Source organism: Phyllobates terribilis, unplaced genomic scaffold (genome assembly GCF_046119375.1).
Source record: "Phyllobates terribilis strain yellow unplaced genomic scaffold, ASM4611937v1 Scaffold_9__5_contigs__length_417890890, whole genome shotgun sequence".
In the NCBI taxonomy this organism is placed as follows: domain Eukaryota; kingdom Metazoa; phylum Chordata; class Amphibia; order Anura; family Dendrobatidae; genus Phyllobates; species Phyllobates terribilis.
In genome coordinates this window covers 88611304-88633118 of record NW_027362769.1, presented here as the reverse complement: position 1 = coordinate 88633118, position 21815 = coordinate 88611304, and the positions used below count along the sequence as shown (strand labels likewise).

Here is a 21815-nt window from a genome sequence, read left to right as displayed (position 1 = left end):
GTCAGGCTCGCGTCGGTGGTGAGAACCTTCCATTGACCCGTGAGAAAGGATTTCCCCTTTGTTAGTGAGGTTGGCTTAAGCCACCAGTGCAGGGACTTCCTGGTTGACGACGTCAGCTGTAACTCCCTGTCGAGAGAAAAAGGGGTTCCTGTCCCATGACTTGAGGATGGGTAGTTGGAGAGGCCTGAGGTGAAGCTGGGCAAATGGGACCGCTTCTATTGCCGCCATCATCCTGTCGAGGACTTTCATGGCAAACCGGAGAGATCGAGGGGGTTTGCTGAGGAGGGTGCGAACTCCTAGACGGAGAAGCAGTGCCTTGTCCTTGGGAAGGAGCACTAGACCCCCGAAGGTGTTGAATAGCATTCCCAGGAAGGTCAGAGACTGACTCGGGGTTGGTGATGACTTTTGTAGGTTGACTAACCAGCCCAGGTGACTCAGAGTGTCGATTGTGATTGAGACGCTGAGTTCTTGGTCCTTGAAAGTAGGAGCCTTGATAAGGAGATCGTCCAGGTATGGAACAACTACTATGCCTCTGGAGTGCAGGACGTCCATGGTGGCTGCCATGACTTTGGTAAACCCTCTGAGAGCCACGGCGAGTCCGAACGGGAGAGCCACTAACAGTTAGTGGTCCTGATCGATTGCGAACCTGAAAAATCTCAGATGGGCGGGTGCAATTGGTATATGCAGGTATGCGTCTTGTATGTCTATGGAGGCGAGAAATTCTCCCTTCTCCATGAACGCAATGATGGACCGAAGGGACTCCATGCGGAAGTGACGTACCCGTACACATTTGTTGAGCTGTTTTAGGTCCAGTATGGGCCGTACGCCGCCTCCTTTCTTGGGGACTACGAATAGATTGGAGTAGAACCCTCGGAAGCGATCGGCCGCGGGGACCGGTACTATGACTACTGCTTGAAGAAGCGAGGAGACCGCTTGGCAGAAGGCACGAGCCTTGGCTGGCGGCTTTGGGGGAACAGAAAGAAAGTCTGTTTGGTGGGTTGGAAGTGAACTCTATCTTGTATCCGGAAGACACTAGTTCCCTGACCCACCTGTCTTCTGTAATAGGCAGCCAGACTTGATGAAAGAGCAAAAGTCGGCCGCCTACGGGTGGGGTGTCTTCCGGAGTCCGTGAGTCATGATGAGGAGGAAATCTGAGATTTTCCTCCTTTGGACTTTGACTGGCCTACTTTTGACTGCCAGGTCTTGTCCGACTTTTGCGTCGACCGCGAGTTGCCCCTGCGTGGGGAGCAGTTGCTATTTTGTGCTGGACGTGAGACGGATCAGTCCGAAGAGTTCCGAAAGGATTGGAATCTAGTTTGGTTACGCTTCCTGTAAGTGCGTTTGGGTTTCAGTTGGGGAGAGAGGTACTCATACCCCCGGTGGCGTTGGATATCATCATGTCCAACTGTTCGCCAAAAAGTCGACCACTGAGGTACGGGAGGTGCGTGAGGGACTTCCTTGAGGCTGCGTCTGTTTCCATTCCCGCAGCCAGAGGATACGCCGAATCGTGATGGCGTTTGAGGCTATCCCCGCTGCACCCCTTGTTGAATGCAGAGCTGCATGAAGCATGTAATCTGGTACAAGTGCTATTTGAACCGCTTGGTCCGACAGCTCAGGAGCAGATGCTTGGAGGCCAGCTTGTAAATTTTTGGGGCTAAGACAGGATGGCCTTGGCAGCCCAAACTGACGCGAACGCGGGAGCCAGGGAGGCCCCTGCGGCCTCGAAAATTGAACGAGCCTTGCGTTCCACCTGCCGGTCTGCTGTGTCCCTGAGGGTTGAGCTATCTGGCAGTGAAAGGAGTGACTGGTGCTAGCCTAGAGGCTGGGGGATCCCCTTTGGGTGGATCTGACCATTCCTTGGTGACCTCCTGTGGGAAGGGGTACCGCGCCTCCAGATATTTGCGATTTAATCTCTGGGTGATCAAAGAGATCTTAGGCGGCTTCAGAGCTCCTTCAAAAGGAAAAATATTCTGGTGCCTCCAGGGGCGGATCAGAAATGTCCAGCACCCTATGGATGGACGAGATTACGTCCTCAACTAGCGCTGTATTGCTAGGGGGGATTGGGATCAGGGACCCTTCAGTTTCCTTTTCAGAGTCGGAATCACAGATGACTTCCGAATCCTGTGCATCGCTAAGGCGTCTCCTGCTGCTGGGGCGGAGGCCTTCTCTGGTCGGGGATTGCTGCGGAGATCTGCATTGTCAGTCCCTGGTAGGGAACGGTCTAAATGACCTGGAATTACGGTGTCTCTCCCTAGAAGGGGATGACCGTGTGCTATGGGATGACCGCGTGCTATGGAATGACGCAGATGAGCATGACCTGTGGGTCCGCTTGCATCCTGACCTAGACGTGGATGTGCCCGGGTCGTCATGTCCCTGAGTCACGCTCTCCCTTTGCTGGGTAGCGTTCATAGCCGAGGCATGACGCTGCAGAGCTTGAAGCAACGTGGAGGTTAGGTTATCTATAGACTGCGTCATAGATTGCGACATCTGAGTGACCCATTCCTGCGTAGCATTAGACCCGAAGCATTGGCAGGGGCTTCTTGGGGCTCTGGCACAGTAGTCTGGATGCAGTCCTGGTAGTGCAGGTACGTGCTGCCACTGAGAATAGTTTTACTGCAGGCTGTACAGAGTGCATAATAGCAGTCCTGCCTGGTTCTCTTGGACCTTGAGTCCTGCATAGTGCACAGGGGTGGCTATGCAGAGTGCAGAGGAGCTTATAAGAAATAATGGATTCACAGCCGAGGAGGAACTCCAGCTGTGATCTTACCCCACCAGTGTGCCTCTAGGTCCAGCGCCAAAGATCCACAGTCCTGTGCCTCCCCGAAGACTGGCAGGCCTGGTCTGTATCTGCCGACCGGTAGCTGCAGGGTTAATCTTTTTCCTGCAGCAGATAATGGCCGCCGGAGTAAATGTTTGAGGAAGAAGGGGGGCGGAGAGGTGAAAAAGGGCGGCAGTTTGCTGTGAAATCGCGCCCTTTCAGTCTGGATCCGCCCCTTCTATGACACTGTAGTGTTATATTTATCATCCGGGGGGCGGGGCGGGTGGCGGCTTCGGCTAGGCCGGAGCCGCGGTCTAAATTAGAAGCCTGATGCCCAAAGGTGCTCCAGGCCGGCGCGGAAGTCCGGGAGGGGGCCGGATTTGAACCGGACTCCCCCGGATTTGAAGGCAGGATAGCGGTGGGGGTATAAGCGGAAGGGGGGCCCTGTGAGGAGTCCCCCTGAGGCACCATAGAGCTGGTGCTGCCGCAGAGACAGGACGCAGGGAGGCCTGTGCCTGTGTTGTGCCATGCCTGCCTGCACTCCCCCCGGCCCCGACAGGAGCCCGCAGCAGGGCTGGGATCCCTGGATTCAGCTGCAGTGTGCTAGCTACTGGGAGCAACAGAGTGCTGCCTGTACAGGCCCTACCTGAGGCGTCTCAACCTAATGCCCCCAGAGGGGGATTAGGGAGGGTGCTGCTGTCACCATCAGGGGGCTTTATCCTAGCCTTGACCTCAACCCAGAAACCAAAAGGAATTGGGGAAGGAAGGGGGTCTCGACTTCGGACCAGCACCCGAGGGGCTGGGGAAGGAGCGACATGGGGAATAGCCATCTCAACTTCAACTGTGCACCCCGTAATACGGGGCAGAGGAAGGAGCCATGCCGGGAGTCTCGCAGGAGACCCGCTTTTCTTCATTTGTAATCCCGTCGGAGAAAACGGAGTAAAAGTTTTAGGTGTGCCTCCTATGCGACACTAAGCAAAAACTGGAGAAGGCTGACGCTGTCCAGGGGTGTATACTGCAGAGGAGGAGCCATGGTTAATCTTTTTCAGATTATGCATAGTGTCGCCTCCTAGTGGACAGCAGCATAACACCCATGGTCCTGTGTCCCCCAATGAGGCGACAGAGTAAAACCTGCATTTAAAAAAAAAAGAATGTTCACATCTGCACCAAAAAATGCATTAAACAATGCAGCAAAAAAGCAATAATCAGAGAAGATTATAATTGCATATTATGGTGCGGACTCCTGCAGAAAATATGCTGATAAAAAGCACCAGAAAAAAATGCAGCCTTTATACTACAGGTGAACACGACCTTAAAGGGGTTGCTTCATCAAAGACAACATGGCAACATGATTTTTTACAATTACGGTGATACTAAACTTGTATGGTGTTACATATATTTATTTATACTAGTTTTAATTTCCATATATTGGGAACGTGCACACGGTTTTCTAATTCAAAACATGAAGAAAAATGTATATAATGTTTATCTACTTTACAGAAAATAACAAAAAATGAACATTGGGCTGTTCTAAAAAATAGCAGTGTCTGCATTTGTCTTTACAAACCCACAATATGTCTCTTTTTATTGAGGATTTAGCATTCCTGTGAATCACTAACCTAATATTTAGTTGTATACCCACAGTTTTTTAGAACTGCTTCATATCTATGTTGCATAGAGTCAGCCAGCTTCTGGCACCTGTCAACTGTTATTCCAGCCCAAGATGCTTTGACTACAATCCACAATTTTATGGCATTTGTTGGCTTTGCCTCAGAAACTGTATTTTTGAGGTCACCCACAAGTGTTCTATCGGATTAAGGTCCGGGGAATGGGCTGGAACCAAGATTTTGCTCGTTTACTGGTGTGTTTAGGGTTGTTGTCTTGTTGAAACACCCATTTCAAGGGCATATCCTCTTCAGCGTAAGGCCACATGATCTCATCAAGTATTTTAATATATGCAAACTGGTCCATGATCCCTGGTATGCGGTAAATAGGTCCGTCACCATAGTAAGAGAAACATGCCCCCATCACGATCATAGCACCACCATGCATCACTGTCTTCAGAGTGTACTGTGGCTTGAATGCAGAGTTTGGGGGTTGTCTGACAAACTGTCTGCAGCCCTTGGACCCAAAAAGAACAATTTTACTTTCATCAGTCCACAAAATGTTTCTCCATTTCTCTTTAGGCCAGTTGATGTGTTCTTTAGCAAATTGTATCCTCTTCAGTACATGTTTTTATTTTTTTGGGTTTTTTTTTTTTTTTAGCAGTGGGACTTTGCAGGGGACTTCTTGCTAAGAGATTAGCTTCACACAGGCGTCTAACTGTCACAGTCCTCACAGATTATTTGAGACTGTCTTTGATCATCCTGAGGCTGATCATTGGCTGAGCTTTGCCATTCTGGCTATTCTTCAATCCATTCGAATGGTAGTCTTCCGTTTTCTTCCAAGTCTCTCTGGTTTTGCTTTCCATTGTAAAGCATTGTGTAACATACCTGGCGGCGTCCTTGCATGGTGGTCCATCTCCCACTGTGCAAGAGGGCGCACTTGATCTCCTGTCCAGAATGTCTCTCTGGCTTCCCTCCATGCTGTCTGTTTGTGTCTGTGTCTGTTTCTGCTGCTTAAGGGCGGCGCCCGATCACTTCCTGCCTTTTGTACCTGCTGTGGGTCACACCCCTTGTGCGTCCTCAGCCTATCGCTGTCTGTCTCTTGGTATATAGCTCAGCAGCTCCCTTCTATCCCTGCCTGAGCATAAGTGTTTCCTTCAGTGTGTGCTTGCACTCTGAAGGTGCCAGGTCCCGTCTTTGTTTCCTTGTCTGCCTTTCCTGGAGGCTGTATTTCCAGGCCTGTCTGAACTTAGTCCTGTATGTCTCCTGCTTTGCGGTATCAGCTCCCGTGTCTGAACTTAGTCCTGTATGTCTCCTGCTTTGCGGTATCAGCTCCCGTGTCTGAACTGTGTCCTGTATGTCTCCTGCTTTGCGGTATCAGCTCCCGTGTCTGAACTGAGTCCTGTATGTCTCCTGCTTTGCGGTATTAGTTCCCGTGTCTGAACTGAGTCCTTTCTGTGTATCTTGTCTGTCCTGTCTGAACACGCTCCTAGCCTGTTCCTCCCGCCTTCTAGGGGCCGATTACCTAGACCCGCTCCTGTATCTTGTCTGTCCTGTCTGAACACGCTCCTTGCCTGTTCGTCCCGCCTCTCTGGGGGCAGTATTCCCAGACCCGCTCCTGTATCCCGCTGCAGTGTCGGTCTCCTCCGTACACTCAGTTCCAGTCTGAACTCTCTCCTATCCTTTACCTGTTTTGCCTCTATGTCCGTTCCCTTCCTTTTTCTGCAGAGTCTGAACTCGTACCTAACTTCTGCCTGTTGTCTCTGTACTCCCGTTTGTGAGTTTGTGGTCCACTCGCTACTTCACTGCAAGTACCCTGTGGGTGTCTGGCTCTGTCTTTCCCTTCCTGTCTGTTCCGTGTGAACAGAGTCCTGTCCTGCCCTGCTTCTGCCCGCTGCTCCGGCAGTCCTGTCCTGCCCTGCTTCTGCCCGCTGCTCCGGCAGTCCTGTCCTGCCCTGCCTGTACCCCTCTGCCTGTAATGTTCCTGAGTCCCAGTGTGTACTGGGCCCTATCCCGCCTGTGTTCCTACCTGCTAGTGCCTCCCTGTCTGCACTCTAGCTGTGCTTGCCTGTACCCCCCCTGCCTGCTTACCCGCCTGCCTGCATACCAGTCGTGCCTGCCTATACCCACCAGTCTGTGTGCCAGCCTACCAGTCTGTTCCTGTATTCCCCTGTGTGGGTCAACAGCCGTGTCCGGGGTCTGTCCTGGAGTAGCACCTGGTCCCTCTGCTCGGTTCCTCCTTGGTGCACTGGCGTCGTATGCCGTCGTGCGACCCTGGTCGGATCGGGTGAATACCTAGTTACGCCCCTCCAGGCATTCACTCTCCGGCACGGTCCAGTGGAATCACTACCAATCACCCGCACACGCCGCTTAGCCCGGGCGTGTGCATAACAGCATGCTCAGGCCATGGTTCCCGTTGAGCCCCACGGCCTTCGCTCTCTGAGAAGTTTTTCCAGCAAATACATGCATTAAAATAAATAAATAAATTTTTTTTCCCTTTAGCTGAGTTCCAGGCGAATTACGCACCCGTCCAGATGGATCTATCAGCTCTCGTTCCTGCGGATCCGCCACGTTACTATGGGGATCCAAGACAGTGTCGTGCATTTGTGGAGCAATGCATGCTACACTTTAAGGCCTACCCTCTCTATTTTCCTTCCGATTGGGCTAAAGTGGCCTTTATGATTGACTACCTAGCGGGTGATGCCTTGAAATGGGTCACCCCCCTATGGGAAGCATGGGATCCTGTCATCCTTGACCTGCAGGCCTTCCTGGTGGCCTTTCGTATGGTCTTCGAGGACCCTAACTCTGAAGCCCCTGCTGAAGCTTCACTTCCCAATATCCCGGAGCAGCCCCGTCAGGTAATGTGTGTGGGTAGCGCAATAGTTCTCCAGCCCAATGAGACTACTGCCCACCCAGAATCCTCACAGGGTGACTACGCTTTCCGGAATACTTCTCCCAACCTCAAGAGGCAGTCCAGACGTGCTAGACTTAGAGGCAAGCAGTCACGCCAGGGTCTGTCCTCCCTGAGACCTCCTGAACCCTTCGGGGTGCTACCTGGTAGCGAAAGGACAGAGACTCTCCTATACTCTGTACCTGATACCTCACTCGCTTCGTCCAGTGAGTCCAACCTAGTGTACTCCGAAGCAGAGGTTACTCCCGAGTCTCTACACCCCTCCGACCAGGCGGAGGACCTCCAGTTGTGTTCAGAACCCTTCGGGGTGCCACCTGGTGGTGAATGGACAGAGACTTTCCTATATCCTGGACCTGATACCTCGCTCGCTTCGTCCAGTGAGTCCAACCTAGTGTACTCCGAAGCAGAGGTTACTCCCGAGTCTCTACACCCCTCCGACCAGGCGGAGGACCTCCAGTTGTGTTCAGAACCCTTCGGGGTGCCACCTGGTGGTGAATGGACAGAGACTTTCCTATACTCGGTACCCGATACCTCGCCTGCTTCCTCCAGTGAGTCCAACCTAGTGTACTCCGAAGCAGAGGTTACTCCCGAGTCTCTACACCCCTCCGACCAGGCGGAAGACCTCCAGTTGTGTTCAGAACCCTTCGGGGTGCCACCTGGTGGTGAATGGACAGAGACTTTCCTATACTCGGTACCCGATACCTCGCCTGCTTCCTCCAGTGAGTCCGACCTAGTGTACTCTGAAGCAGATGTTTTCTCTGAGCCTCAGTACTCTTCTGACCCGGCGGAGGACCTCCAGTTGTTTCCTGAATCCTCCGGGGTACCACCAGATAACAAAGAGACAGTGACTTTTCCTCATTATGTACCTGATAACCCGTCTATTTCTTCCTGTGAGCTTGACAAGATGTACCTCGAAGCAGAGATTACCCTCAAGTCTCTGTCCCCCTCCAACCCAGTGAACGACTGGTCCTCGAATTCCCTGCGGAAGATTCTGGCAGGCCTGAAGAAGAGGGGGCGTAAGGGGGGAGGTACTGTAACATACCTGGCGGCGTCCTTGCATGGTGGTCCATCTCCCACTGTGCAAGAGGGCGCACTTGATCTCCTGTCCAGAATGTCTCTCTGGCTTCCCTCCATGCTGTCTGTTTGTGTCTGTGTCTGTTTCTGCTGCTTAAGGGCGGCGCCCGATCACTTCCTGCCTTTTGTACCTGCTGTGGGTCACACCCCTTGTGCGTCCTCAGCCTATCGCTGTCTGTCTCTTGGTATATAGCTCAGCAGCTCCCTTCTATCCCTGCCTGAGCATAAGTGTTTCCTTCAGTGTGTGCTTGCACTCTGAAGGTGCCAGGTCCCGTCTTTGTTTCCTTGTCTGCCTTTCCTGGAGGCTGTATTTCCAGGCCTGTCTGAACTTAGTCCTGTATGTCTCCTGCTTTGCGGTATCAGCTCCCGTGTCTGAACTTAGTCCTGTATGTCTCCTGCTTTGCGGTATCAGCTCCCGTGTCTGAACTGTGTCCTGTATGTCTCCTGCTTTGCGGTATCAGCTCCCGTGTCTGAACTGAGTCCTGTATGTCTCCTGCTTTGCGGTATTAGTTCCCGTGTCTGAACTGAGTCCTTTCTGTGTATCTTGTCTGTCCTGTCTGAACACGCTCCTAGCCTGTTCCTCCCGCCTTCTAGGGGCCGATTACCTAGACCCGCTCCTGTATCTTGTCTGTCCTGTCTGAACACGCTCCTTGCCTGTTCGTCCCGCCTCTCTGGGGGCAGTATTCCCAGACCCGCTCCTGTATCCCGCTGCAGTGTCGGTCTCCTCCGTACACTCAGTTCCAGTCTGAACTCTCTCCTATCCTTTACCTGTTTTGCCTCTATGTCCGTTCCCTTCCTTTTTCTGCAGAGTCTGAACTCGTACCTAACTTCTGCCTGTTGTCTCTGTACTCCCGTTTGTGAGTTTGTGGTCCACTCGCTACTTCACTGCAAGTACCCTGTGGGTGTCTGGCTCTGTCTTTCCCTTCCTGTCTGTTCCGTGTGAACAGAGTCCTGTCCTGCCCTGCTTCTGCCCGCTGCTCCGGCAGTCCTGTCCTGCCCTGCTTCTGCCCGCTGCTCCGGCAGTCCTGTCCTGCCCTGCTTCTGCCCGCTGCTCCGGCAGTCCTGTCCTGCCCTGCCTGTACCCCTCTGCCTGTAATGTTCCTGAGTCCCAGTGTGTACTGGGCCCTATCCCGCCTGTGTTCCTACCTGCTAGTGCCTCCCTGTCTGCACTCTAGCTGTGCTTGCCTGTACCCCCCCTGCCTGCTTACCCGCCTGCCTGCATACCAGTCGTGCCTGCCTATACCCACCAGTCTGTGTGCCAGCCTACCAGTCTGTTCCTGTATTCCCCTGTGTGGGTCAACAGCCGTGTCCGGGGTCTGTCCTGGAGTAGCACCTGGTCCCTCTGCTCGGTTCCTCCTTGGTGCACTGGCGTCGTATGCCGTCGTGTGACCCTGGTCGGATCGGGTGAATACCTAGTTACGCCCCTCCAGGCATTCACTCTCCGGCACGGTCCAGTGGAATCACTACCAATCACCCGCACACGCCGCTTAGCCCGGGCGTGTGCATAACACATTGGAGATCATTTTAGCTGAACAGCCTATCATTGTCTGCACTTCTTTATAAGTTTTACCCTCTCCAATCAACTTTTTAATCAAAGTACGCTGTTCTTCTGAACAATGCCTTGAACGACCCATATTTCTCAGGCTTTCAAGGAGAAATACATGTACAACATGTGCTGGCTTCACCCTTAAATAAGGGCCATCTGATTCACACCTGTTTCTTCACAGAATGATTGACCTCACTAATTGAGCACCACACTGCTATTATCTTGAACACACCCCCTTTCAATTAATTATTCAAATACACAGACTCAAAAACATCTAGATCATGAATGCGGAATCTGACGGTTTTCTTAGAATCTACTGCACCAACTGGTAAATTGTTTGACATGTGGTAATATAATTTATACCAAAAACAGAGATTAATCTGGTTAGTCATATTGAAACTGCTATTATTTTGAACACTACTGTATCTATTTATCTATACACATACTCCTTGATTACAATATATAGTCAAAATAATGTTCTCTTATGAAGTCCAGTCATTTGGGAGGACTAAGATGCCTGTGACGGAGGTGTTCAGTAGGCCCCGGCTGCCATGATAATCCATCAGCGCTTCAACATTCTGTTGCGATAGGGTTAATTGTGCCATTTAAATGCGACTGTCCGTGACTGAGAGCGGCATTTTAATGGCTAATGAGCAGTGATCGGTTCTTGCTCCAGTCACTGCTGCTGATGTCGGCTGTGTCATGTGACAGTCTCAGCTCCAAACATGCGTCCTACGTCAGGGAGGGGTTAAGCAGAGAGTGTTCTCCCGATGTTTCCTTTGGGTTAATCTGACACTCCTAAAGACATACTGATAGTGAATTTAGATTGTGAGCTCCAATGTGGACAGTAATGAAGATAATATCGATTATGCTGTGTGGAATATGTTGTAGCTATACAAGAAAACATAATCAATACTTTTCTGTATCTGTCCATTTAACATAAGGATACTATAGGCAGTGTCATTGCAGGTATATGGCTATGTTCACTCGTTGCGTTTTTTTATGCTTTTTTTCCGTAGGCAAAACCTGCTCTCTTGGCAGTAAAGAAGCAACATCAAAAAAGCAGGTTTTGCTGAGTTTTTGCCGCGTTTTTGTCAGAGTACATATGTCTCTTGTGCATGCTGAAAAAGTTTAGTGCATAAAAAATAACCTACGGTAATTCAACTTCATCAGATTTTGGCACAAAAAAACACAACAAAACCTGATATCTGCAATTTTTGCGGCATTTTTGCACTACCCATGGGTGAAAATGCTGAAAAAACGCTGAAAGAAATGACATGCCGCATTTTGCAAAAACGCAGCTCTGTGACAAAACAGTCAGCAAAGAAAACCAAATGTGTGTGCATGAGATTTCTGAAATCTCAAACTTTGCTGGTACTGTAAAATGCAGCTGAAAATTTTCATTAAAAAACGCAACATGTGACCATAGCCTATCAGTCAATATAAAATCTAGCACTCTTGTAAAATATAGTTTCATTACCTTTTTTTTTTGCCATTTTCACTTATTTCTCAGTCTGCTTTTATTTAGTGTAAAAATATATATGTATTGCTAGTGGAAAACAATCCACATGCAGGCAGCTGCTCTCTGCCTTATTTGTATCCTCAATTATGGCTCATTTATATTAACAATACATTATCTCCTTGCACAGACTAAAAGGAACAATATACAAAAGGTACAAATGGCAAAAACATAGTGAAGATATATTGTAAAAGAAAGGGAATATAACACCCTCTATTTAAAGTGCAAGGTTACTTTAGCTGCATAAATCTATTTTAAAAGACAGAATCCAAATATTATTGAGAAGTTCAGTAATGGAAGCTCCTCCACAATATTGTATAATCAAGACAACTGCCTTTTATTAGGAAGATTTATTTTACTCGCTGATATAGTGCCATCATATTCCGCAGCGCTTTACAGACATTATCATCACTGTCCCCAATGGGCTCACAATCTACATTCCCTATCAGGATGTCTTTGGAGTGTAGGAGGAAACCGGAGAACCCGGAGGAAACCCACACAAACACAGTTGTGATTTGAATCAAAGACCCCAGAGCTACAAAGCAACAATGCTAACCACTGAGCCACCAGTCTGTCCCCACTGAAGGTCTAGCTGAAGAATCCATGAACTATCAGGTCTTTTTGAGGGAGAAACTGCGAATATGTATTTGCCCTGTTAACATGTGGTATTAAAAGGTTGGCCCCTTACAATACAGGGTGGACCCCTGGTATTACAACACAGGTGGCCCCTCTTTTAGAACGTGCATATGCCCCAATAACTCACCTGATTTGCAAGTGATTTAACCGCAGCAATTTTCCCAAACGTTTATTGTCTAAGGTCCAAATACGAAGGAACTCAGGAGAGGGAATCCCAAGAGCGTCAAAAACTGTTAGTGTCATGATCTGAACAGAGGAAGAAATAATGAAAAAGGATAAATATCGGACAATCACAGTGGATACTACTTAGAAAACATGAATGATCTATTCAAATGATTTGTTTTCGCCATAAGGCAATACACAGGTGTTAGTTGCAGATGTGCCGATACCTGTAATTTAAGGTCTTGGAGTGAAGCATCCTTGGATATCTCTATGTGGCACACAAAGCAAAGGTCAGACTCCACGTCTTCATGGACTGAATTATCTGTGAAATGTACAGAAACAACCACGTGAATTAAGTTTACTATTAGAGAAATAATGAAACTGTCTTATATGTGATGGATCAAAACAACAATCGTCGTAAATGCAAAGATAATCAGAAATGCACAATTTTACTAGTACTTAGTCTTACAATGGAGGAATCCATGACATTTCTATAATGGTACAAAAAATTGCAACTGGTTGGATCGCATCCTTTTGTTACTGCTGACCGGACTATGAAGATAGTCTTATCTGTTAATATTTATAACTGATCGCACCATGGGGGGATACTCTGTTGCAAGTTTTTTGTCACTTGAGAATACTTGGCTTAAAGTTTGGGAATCCCTTTCATCACATACGTTTTTCCAACCAAATTTAGAAACTATTTGCAAAAATTAAATCAAGGAGAAGAAGAATCTTGTCCAAAGGACTCCTAGTATTTTGTAGTCTGCAACAAAAGGACAAGACAAAACAAAGAAAGCTGCCCAAGAAGCCTACCTTCGGATGGCTTCATCTGCAGTGTAGCCGCATTAGTGCTCACATGATTTACAGAAGTTTGCTGAGTCTTTGGACAGTACAGCCATATTGGTAACTTCATGAAGCCCTATGATGAAGTGATCAAATACAATTATCATATATTATTATAGAAAAATCAATGAGATAATGCAGTTAGTAGTGTTGAGTGAACATGCTCGACACTGCTCGGTACTCGCTCGAGCATCACGCTACTCGGGATGTTCGGCGAGCACCGAGCATTTCCGGGTTACTCGGGCGGGAGCTCGGGTCTCCGCCCTGCACGTTTGGCGCTCTTTACACAGCCAATGAACATGCAGGGATTGCCAGCCAGTTACTGTAATGCCGCAGCCATGTTGGTTGTGGGCATTACATTGATTGGCTGGCCACACAGCGTCACCTCGAGTATTTAAAACCGGGCACCAAAGCACCCAACTTTGTGGGGCGAACCCCAGGGTCCACGACCAGTGTCAGCGGGTGTCACCACTGCCTCTTCCGCTGTTGTGCGTGCAATAGAACCCCCTGTTGTGTGTGCAAGGCAATCCCCTGTCCATACTGCATGTAAAGACGCCCCCTCCTCTCAGTCTTCACTTGTTATGGCAGTTTCTCAAGAAACAGCATCAACGTCCACGTCCACGTCCCACCGCAGCGTTCAATTGTCCATATCCCAGACCTTTGAACGAAAGCGGAAATTCGCAGCTAACGCCCCACAGGCCACAGTCCTAAATTCGCACGTATAACGACTGCTTGCATTGGAAATGCTGCCTTTTAAGCTGGTGGAGACGGAATCCTTCCGCAACCTTATGGCGGTGGCAGTCCCTCGGTACTCGGTCCCCAGCCGACACTATTTTGCCCGGTGTGCCATCCCCGCACTACACAAGCACATGTCCAAAAACATCTGCCATGCTCTCAACAACGCAGTTACTGGGAAAGTCCACCTGACAACGGACACGTGGACAAGTGCTTGTGGCCAGGGACGGTACATTTCCCTGACGGCAAACTGGGTAAACCTAGTGGAAGCCGGGACCCAGTCGGACCTTGGGACGGAACACATCCTCCCCACACCGAGGATTGCGGGCCCTATGTCAGTCAGAGTTGCCCCCACAGTGTACAGCTCCTGCGCATCATCCTCCTCCTCATGTTCAGCCTCCATCTCAGATATCACCACATTAATTACAAGCTGGAAGCACTGCAGTACTGCCTCAGCCAAGCGGCAACAGGCTGTGCTAAAACTCATAAGCTTAGGTGAGAAACCTCACACTGCTTGTGAGTTGTGGACAGCTGTGAAAGAGCAGGCAAATCTGTGGCTGAGACCGCTGAACCTACATCCAGACATGCCTGGCTCATGTGCTTAACCTCGTGGTTCAGCGGTTTCTTAAATCGTACCCCGTGTTGCCAGATCTGCTCGTCAAAGTACGCCGCCTGTCAGCTCATTTTCACAAGTCGGCTACAGCTTCCGCCGCCCTTGCTGTGTTGCAGCAGCGTTTGCAGCTTCCGTCACACCGACTGGTGTGTGATGTCCCCACACGTTGGAACTCTACCCTCCACATGTTGCAAAGGATTTGTGAGCAGAAGAGAGCAGTTGTGGAGTACCAGCTGCAACAAGGCAGTCGATATTCAGGTCAGACTCCACACATAAGACCTCAGGAGTGGACATGGATGTCTGACATATGTACCATCCTGACAAACTTTGAGTAGTCCACCAAGATGGTGAGTCACGATGACGCCATCATTAGCGTCAGCATTCCACTTGTCTGTCTTTTGCAACGCTCTCTGCAGAGAATTAAAGAGGAGGCATTGCAGCCAGAGTATGATGAGATGGATCAAGAAGCCGTAGCAGTCGATTACACACAGCCCAGCCTCATCTCATCCCAACGTGCATTGGGGGACAATGAGGGAGAGGAGGAGGAGAACAGGAGCTTGTATCATGCGCTGTAGACGGTAGTACCTGTACAACTGTCATACCGTCGGTTCAGCGTGGGTGGCCTGAGGACATGGGGGAGGGGGAGGGGGAGGAGGAGGAGGAGGAGGAGGAGAGCATGGTCAGTCGTCATCTTGGTGAAGACAAGGAAGTCTTGCCCGTTACCAGTCTGGCACGCATGGCTGACTTTATGTTACGTTGCCTTAACCGTGACCCTCGCGTTGTCAAAATGTTGGGTGACAGTCATTACTGGTTGGTGACACTTTTAGACCCCCGCTACAAGGAGAACTTTCACTCTCTTATTCCTGAGGTGGAGAGGTCTACAAAAATGGGGCAGTACCAGAAGGCCCTTGCTGCTGAACTGTTAAAAAAATTCCCATCTGAACACGCTAGCGGCAGAGGTCACAGTTCGTTGCCCAACCAAGGCGTACATGCGAGAGAGACGCAACTCCAATCCAGCAGAGGCAGGGGAACACTGTCAACGTTCTGGGACAGTTTTCTCAGACCCTCCCTTCGGACAGACCCTGAGGCGCGGGGTACTCTCACAAGGAGTGGAAAGTTTCAAAAGATGGTGAGGGAGTACCTTGCCGACCGTACCAGCATCCTCCGTGATTCCTCTTTGCCTTTTAATTATTGGGTATCCAAGCTGGACACTTGGAATGAACTCGCTCTGTACGCCTTGGAGGTCCTGGCCTGCCCTGCCGCTAGCGTGTTATCGGAGCGTGTTTTTAGTGCCGCTGGGGGAATTATAACTGATAAGCGCACTAGCCTGTCAACTGACAATGCTGACAAGCTGACCCTTACCAAAATGAACAAGGGCTGGATTGGGCCAGAATTCTCATCACCACCAAATGACAGCAGAGTAACAAAGTCAAATCCACTGTGTTATTTTGGGAGATGTATTCACATGCACCGCTTCACACCCACACATGGGTATACGCTTCCTAATTTCGGCTGTTTTATGTTCTTCTCCTTATCCTCAGCCTCCACCACCACTAGATCACCAGGGTGACCGTGGTCCGTGTTGCCATTATTGAAAGTTCCTCCGTCCTTATTTTTGTCAGCTTTTGCGTGGAAGGCATAAGCAAAGACTGTGGGAGACCCACTCCCCAATAATGGGAATAATATTTTTAAGATGCTGTACTGTATGGCTCTTGTAAGAGGCATTAAAAGCGTCTTGTTAAGCTACTGGGACCTCCACGTCTCTTCCGAGGGGCATTAAAACCGTCTTGTTAAGCTGCTGTAACCTCCACGTCTCTTCCGAGGGGCATTAAAACCGTCTTGTTAAGCTACTGTGACCTCCACCACTTTTCCGAGGGGCATTAAAACTGTCTTGTTAAACTACTGTGACCTCCACCACTTTTCCAAGGGGCATTAAAACCGTCTTGTTAAGCTACTGTGACCTCCACCACTTTTCCAAGGGGCATTAAAACCATCTTGTTAAGCTACTGCGACCTCCACCACTTTTCCAAGGGGCATTAAAACCGTCTTGTTAAGCTACTGGGACCTCCACGTCTCTTCCGAGGGGCATTAAAACCATATTCTTAAACCACTCTGAACTCCATAGCTCTTCCAAGGGGCATTGAAATGTTTTTAATTACCTCTAACCTCCACGACTCTTCCAACGGGCATTGCATTTCCTTCTAATTTTAGTCAGTTTTTGCTTTTCAATGCAAAGGTGAAAACTAAGGGAGACCCACTCCCCGATAATGGGTAGAAGGTTTTTAGTATGCTGTAATCCACGTCTGTTTCAAGGGGCATTGCAGTTCCTCATAATTTTTGGAAAGCCTTCCATTCACTGCTTATGCCAACAGTGTACAGGAGACCCAGTTGCTATAAATGGAAAAAACTGTTTAGTTAAGGCCCACTGACCTCCATGTCATTTCCAAGGGGCATTGGAGTGCCTCGAAATTTTTGGTAGGCATTGCACTCACTGTATGCCCTATAACTGTGTAGCCGAACCACTCCTTTTGTTACAGAAACATATCCTACAAGACATATGTGGTTGACTGGCCTGATATTGATGTGAATGGTCCCTGTTCATCTTTCTCCTTTACCACCACCTCATCCATCATTTATCACCTGAAGCTTTGTTTTAACGGGAGTCATAGAACTGGGATAGTAGCAGGAAAACATCCAGCAATCCTCGGAGGAGGTAGGATATGCGCCAAAACGCTGACCACCTCAGGCCTAGCCGCTACGATATACATGCGCTTGCATTCCAAGAAAACAAAGCAGATGCTAAATTCTATCATCATCATCATCATGCTCCTCACCTTGGCACTCTCAACTTCCCTGATGGAGAAGCCAGGGCCCACCGGAGGAGTCTGGTTCTCTGGTGGGCTCGTCCAATGCTGCCCTAAAGCAGATCAGGCTAAGAAAAGTGTGTGGGAAGGTGACAGGAGAAATAGGGCGGCTGGGGACCGTTTATGGACACCCGGCCGCCCCCAGGCGGCTTGGGGACCGAGTGTGGACACCCGGCCGCCCCCAGGCGGCTTGGGGACCGAGTGTGGACAACCGGCAGCGGGGCGGCTGGGGACCGTGTGTGGACACCAGGCCGCGGGGCGGCTGGGGACCGTGTGTGGACACCAGGCCGCGGGGCGGCTGGGGACCGTGTGTGGACACCAGGCCGCGGGGCGGCTGGGGACTGAGTATGGACACCCGGCCGCCCCCTGGCGGCTGGGAACCGAGTGTGGACACCCTGCCGCCGGGCGGCTGGGAACCGAGTGTGGATACCAGGCCGCCAACACAGCCATGACGTGGTGGCCAGATTCCGCCTCCACATGCCTAAAAGGCCCAATTTAAAGTGCAAGCAAGCAGTATGGTATTGCAGCCTAGGGGTGGGTGGGTGGCAGGCTGCATACTTGCGCTTGCATTGCAAGGAATGGGAGAGGTACAACTGAACACCGCCCTGGGACAAGGACTTGAACGGGGATAGTTGCAAGTCTGCAACGACAGGCATCTTTGCATGTACCATGAACAGGGGTTTGGCATGCACACACTACAGCAGAATAGGATGTCCTTCCCACTAAATGCACTGGGGAGGGCACAGGTAATGTTTTGGTATGCGCGCTTAATCTTATGTATAAGGCGCACCGGGACAAAGAGGGGCGGCTGGGGACCGAATATGGATACCTTGCTACCGAAGCAGCCATGAGGTAGTGGCCAGCTTCGGCCTCCTCCAAACTAAAAGGCCCCATTTCAAGTGCAAGCTAGCAGTATGGTATTGCAGCCTGGGGGTGGGTGGGTGGCAGGCTGCACACTTACGCTTGCATTCCAAGAAAACAAAGCAGATGCTAACTTCTATCATCATCACGCTCCTCACCTTGGCACTCTCAACTCCTCTGATGGAGAAGCCAGGGCCCACCGGAGGAGTCTCTGGTTGTCTGGTGGGCTCGTCCAATGCTGCCCTAAAGCAGGCCAGGCTAAGAAAAGTGTGGGGAAGGTTCCCGGGACAAATAGTGGCGGCTGGGGACTGAATATGGAGACCTCGCCGCCGACGCAGCCATGAGGTAGTGGCCAGCTTCGGCCTCCTCAAAACTAAAAGGCCCAATTTCAAGTGCAAGCTAGCAGTATAGTATTGCAGCCTGCGGGTGGGTGGGTGGTTGGCTGCATATTTGCGCTTGCATTGCAAGGAATGGGGGAGGTACAATTGAACACTGCCCTGGGACAAGGACTCGCACGGGGATAGTTGCAAGTCTGCATCTTCTGATGCGGCAAGGATCACTTCTGATGGGCACACTTTTAGGCAGTGACCTGGGTGTCAGATGCTTTCAGGGGTTTCCCCATGCTGTTCCCATGTTTTTTTCACCACTGTATGCATGCGTCACACAGCACATGGCCAGATAAGGTTGTAAAATGTTAAAATGACATTTCCCGGTGAATGCATTTGTCACGGTTGAAAGCAATACAAAAGTGCAAAAACGCATAAAAAATGCTACTTGTGAATATAGCCCAAGGTGTGGAGGAGTATTTTTGTTTTTGGTTATTTATTTTACCTTATACACAAGTCTTTACTCTGGAAAGGAACTTCCTTAACATATTTCACAGGAAAGCAGTTTCAGTTTATTTTTTGAACGTTTTATTGTGAGCCCTTAAAAGTGGCTTAATACCTCTGACCACGTTGTTGACAGCATTGACCTGGGGGTCAGAAATGCTTCCTGGGGCGATCCCCATGCTATCCCCATGTCATTTGAGCACTGTCACTATCGTTTTGGGCACTTGTTAGGCTTTTAAAAGACTGCCGGGGGTGCCGCCGCAAAAATACTCGGGTCTCCCATAGACTAACATTGGGCTCGTTGCTCGGGTCGAGCACCCGAGTATCACGGCGAGCTCGGCCCGAGTTTCGAGCACCCGAGCATTTTAGTGCTCGCTCAACACTAGTAGTTAGAAGTACAAATACTGACCTTGGGTGGAAGTCTTCCTTCCGTTATAACAAAAATGTCCCCAGATCGAATTTTTAGATCCTTCAATGAAGAGTCCTGAAAATGCAAAATAAAGGGGAAAAATATTATTATTAGATGTGCCTACTCCTCTGGATGGTTTCTTGGTTATTGGGGTTAGGACCCTGTAAGGCCAAAATCACACAAGCAGCTTTTGATGCAAATATTTAGGATCATATTTCTACTCTCTTTTGTTTGTCTACTGAGTTCTGCCTTAAACAAAAAAAAAATGCAAAAGTTGCATGAGTGAAGGCACGCATACTACTTTTTAGTGCGAAAACACATGAACGCTTGACTTTTAACTTTATTTTTTTAAACTTCTAATATGCTGTTCACAGGAACAACCTTCATGCTATAGATTCCTGTGGTGGGAAGGGGAATCTTCTGTATGTTCTGTGTTTAATTAGGTGACTCCTTTTTTGCGATGGACTGAAATATAGGGGTTGTTATCCTTTGCAAAGGTAATTAAAATAATATTGGTGGGGGGGGGGCTGACATTTGACACCCCCCAACAATCAGCTGTTATCAGTTCTGGTAGTGGCCGGATGTAGACAGTGAAGGGAGACAAATTAGCCCAGTTCCGTTCTCTGTGCGGTGTCCGTTCCCAGAAACTGAAGCTCAGCACCTATTCACATTTGCTCTTCGATGTGTTCACCGCTTACATCTTGCCACTGCTGGAGCTACTAGCAGCTGATTGGTGGGGTACCAGGTGTCAGATCTCCACTGATGTGATATTGAGGACCTATTCAGGGGATAGGACATCAATTTAGTAAGCCTGGAAAACCCCATTTAAATCTGGACAGTGCATATAACACATGTAGGAATCATAAGAAGAAATTACATAACTGAGAACAAAGAAAGATTAGAAAAATAAAAAAAAATGTAATAAGGTCAAAGTATAAAAAGGAAGCATCATGTGGTGCCTTTACCTCTTCAGTCAGAGCATCTCCAGCTTCATAACACCAGTCCATCTTTCTTAGGTGCCAACCAGTGTCCCCTAATAAAAAGGGGAAAAAAAAAGCTAAAATTAATCAAAAGCTTCAAATCTAAAATTGGAGTTTGCTGATGCTATGTTTAGGAATTTTGAGGCCATGAGAAGTATTATTAGAAAGATTTTTGTTTAAATAGCTCCCATGTAGTATTAACCCATGTATGTATGTAGGTATGTATGTATGTATCTATGTATGTATGCATGTATGTATGTATGTATGTATGCATGTATGTATGTAGGTAAGTATGTATGCATGTATGTAGGTATGTATGTATGTATGTATGTATGACCTGTCTATACTGTGAAGTCGCACTACACAATCACCATATACAATACCTAATTGAATATACATTTTTTATGCAAAATTGCTTTCTGTACTTTTCCTAAAGTTTACGATGAACATTATTAAAAGGTTACAGCTTAGGTTAGTCCTTTCATCCTCATTTTATGGTTTATCTAGCTGAAAAAAAAAATAAGAACTTTACGGCCTGTATTATGGATCAGAGGTGATCTGGTGATTTGCGCTGTATGATCTTTATACCTGTAAGATTATATGTAATGTGCGGACCTGGGGACAAAGTGGCAACATGTCTATGTACCATGACAAAGTGGCACACATCAGGTTGCTGTGGTTGAAGGGAATATTCATGGGAACAATTAATTTATTATATTTAAACACATTTTTTAATTTTTCACCTGGTAAGCCAGCTCTCAGCAGCATCTGATCCAAGCACTGAAACAAAACAGAAGTAAATAAGTCATAAACTTTATGTAACGACCTGATGACTGATACATAGCCATGTTGACAATGTACTTATTGTACTTTTGAATGACAACAATCTTTTTACCATATAATGTACTGAGAAAAATGTGGGGAAATTTTTTCAAATGGCATGAAATGGTGAAGAAGAAAAAAAACTAAATTCAGACACTTTTTTTTAGTTTTGCTTTTGGGGATGTTCATAATATAGTAAAAATGGCCTGGTAAAAACTCTTCACGGCGGTATTATTGGTATCGCTGCAAACTTGTACAGTTTTTTTTGTGTGTGTGTGTTTTAAGATTTTAGTGGCTAATTTTTTTTTAGCACTTCATAAATTAAATAAATTTTTATTTGTGTCGCCATTATCGGAGATCCGTAACCATTTTGATTAGGTCAATGGAGCTATATGAAGGCTTGTTTTTTGTGTGGTGAACTTTTATTTGGGGAGGTGGGGGGAACATATGGTGTTTTCACAATTTGTTAATGTATTTTTTAGAAAAGTGCGGCAAACCGAAAAACGAGAGTTCTGGCGTTTCAATTTTTTTCCCCTTACAGCAGTTATTTAACAAGTTGATTAAAATGTATACTTTGATAGAGCAAACGTTTATAAAATACCAAACATAATAATTTAACTACTTTATTTTTAATCTAGGAAAGGG

General features: G+C 48.4%; 1 protein-coding gene across 1 annotated transcript in view; it reads right to left on the bottom strand.

Moving 5' to 3' along the window:
- The window catches only part of USP40 (ubiquitin specific peptidase 40), a 77175-nt gene that overhangs the window by 17502 nt on the left and 37858 nt on the right, over positions 1-21815 (bottom strand). Inside the window, exons 22-27 of the mRNA XM_073646729.1 lie at positions 21092-21128; positions 20334-20401; positions 19369-19443; positions 13027-13132; positions 12438-12532; positions 12176-12294 (exon numbers count right to left, since the gene is read on the bottom strand). Coding sequence (XP_073502830.1) covers positions 12176-12294; positions 12438-12532; positions 13027-13132; positions 19369-19443; positions 20334-20401; positions 21092-21128 — 500 coding nt within the window. The remainder of the gene's footprint in view (positions 1-12175; positions 12295-12437; positions 12533-13026; positions 13133-19368; positions 19444-20333; positions 20402-21091; positions 21129-21815) is intronic.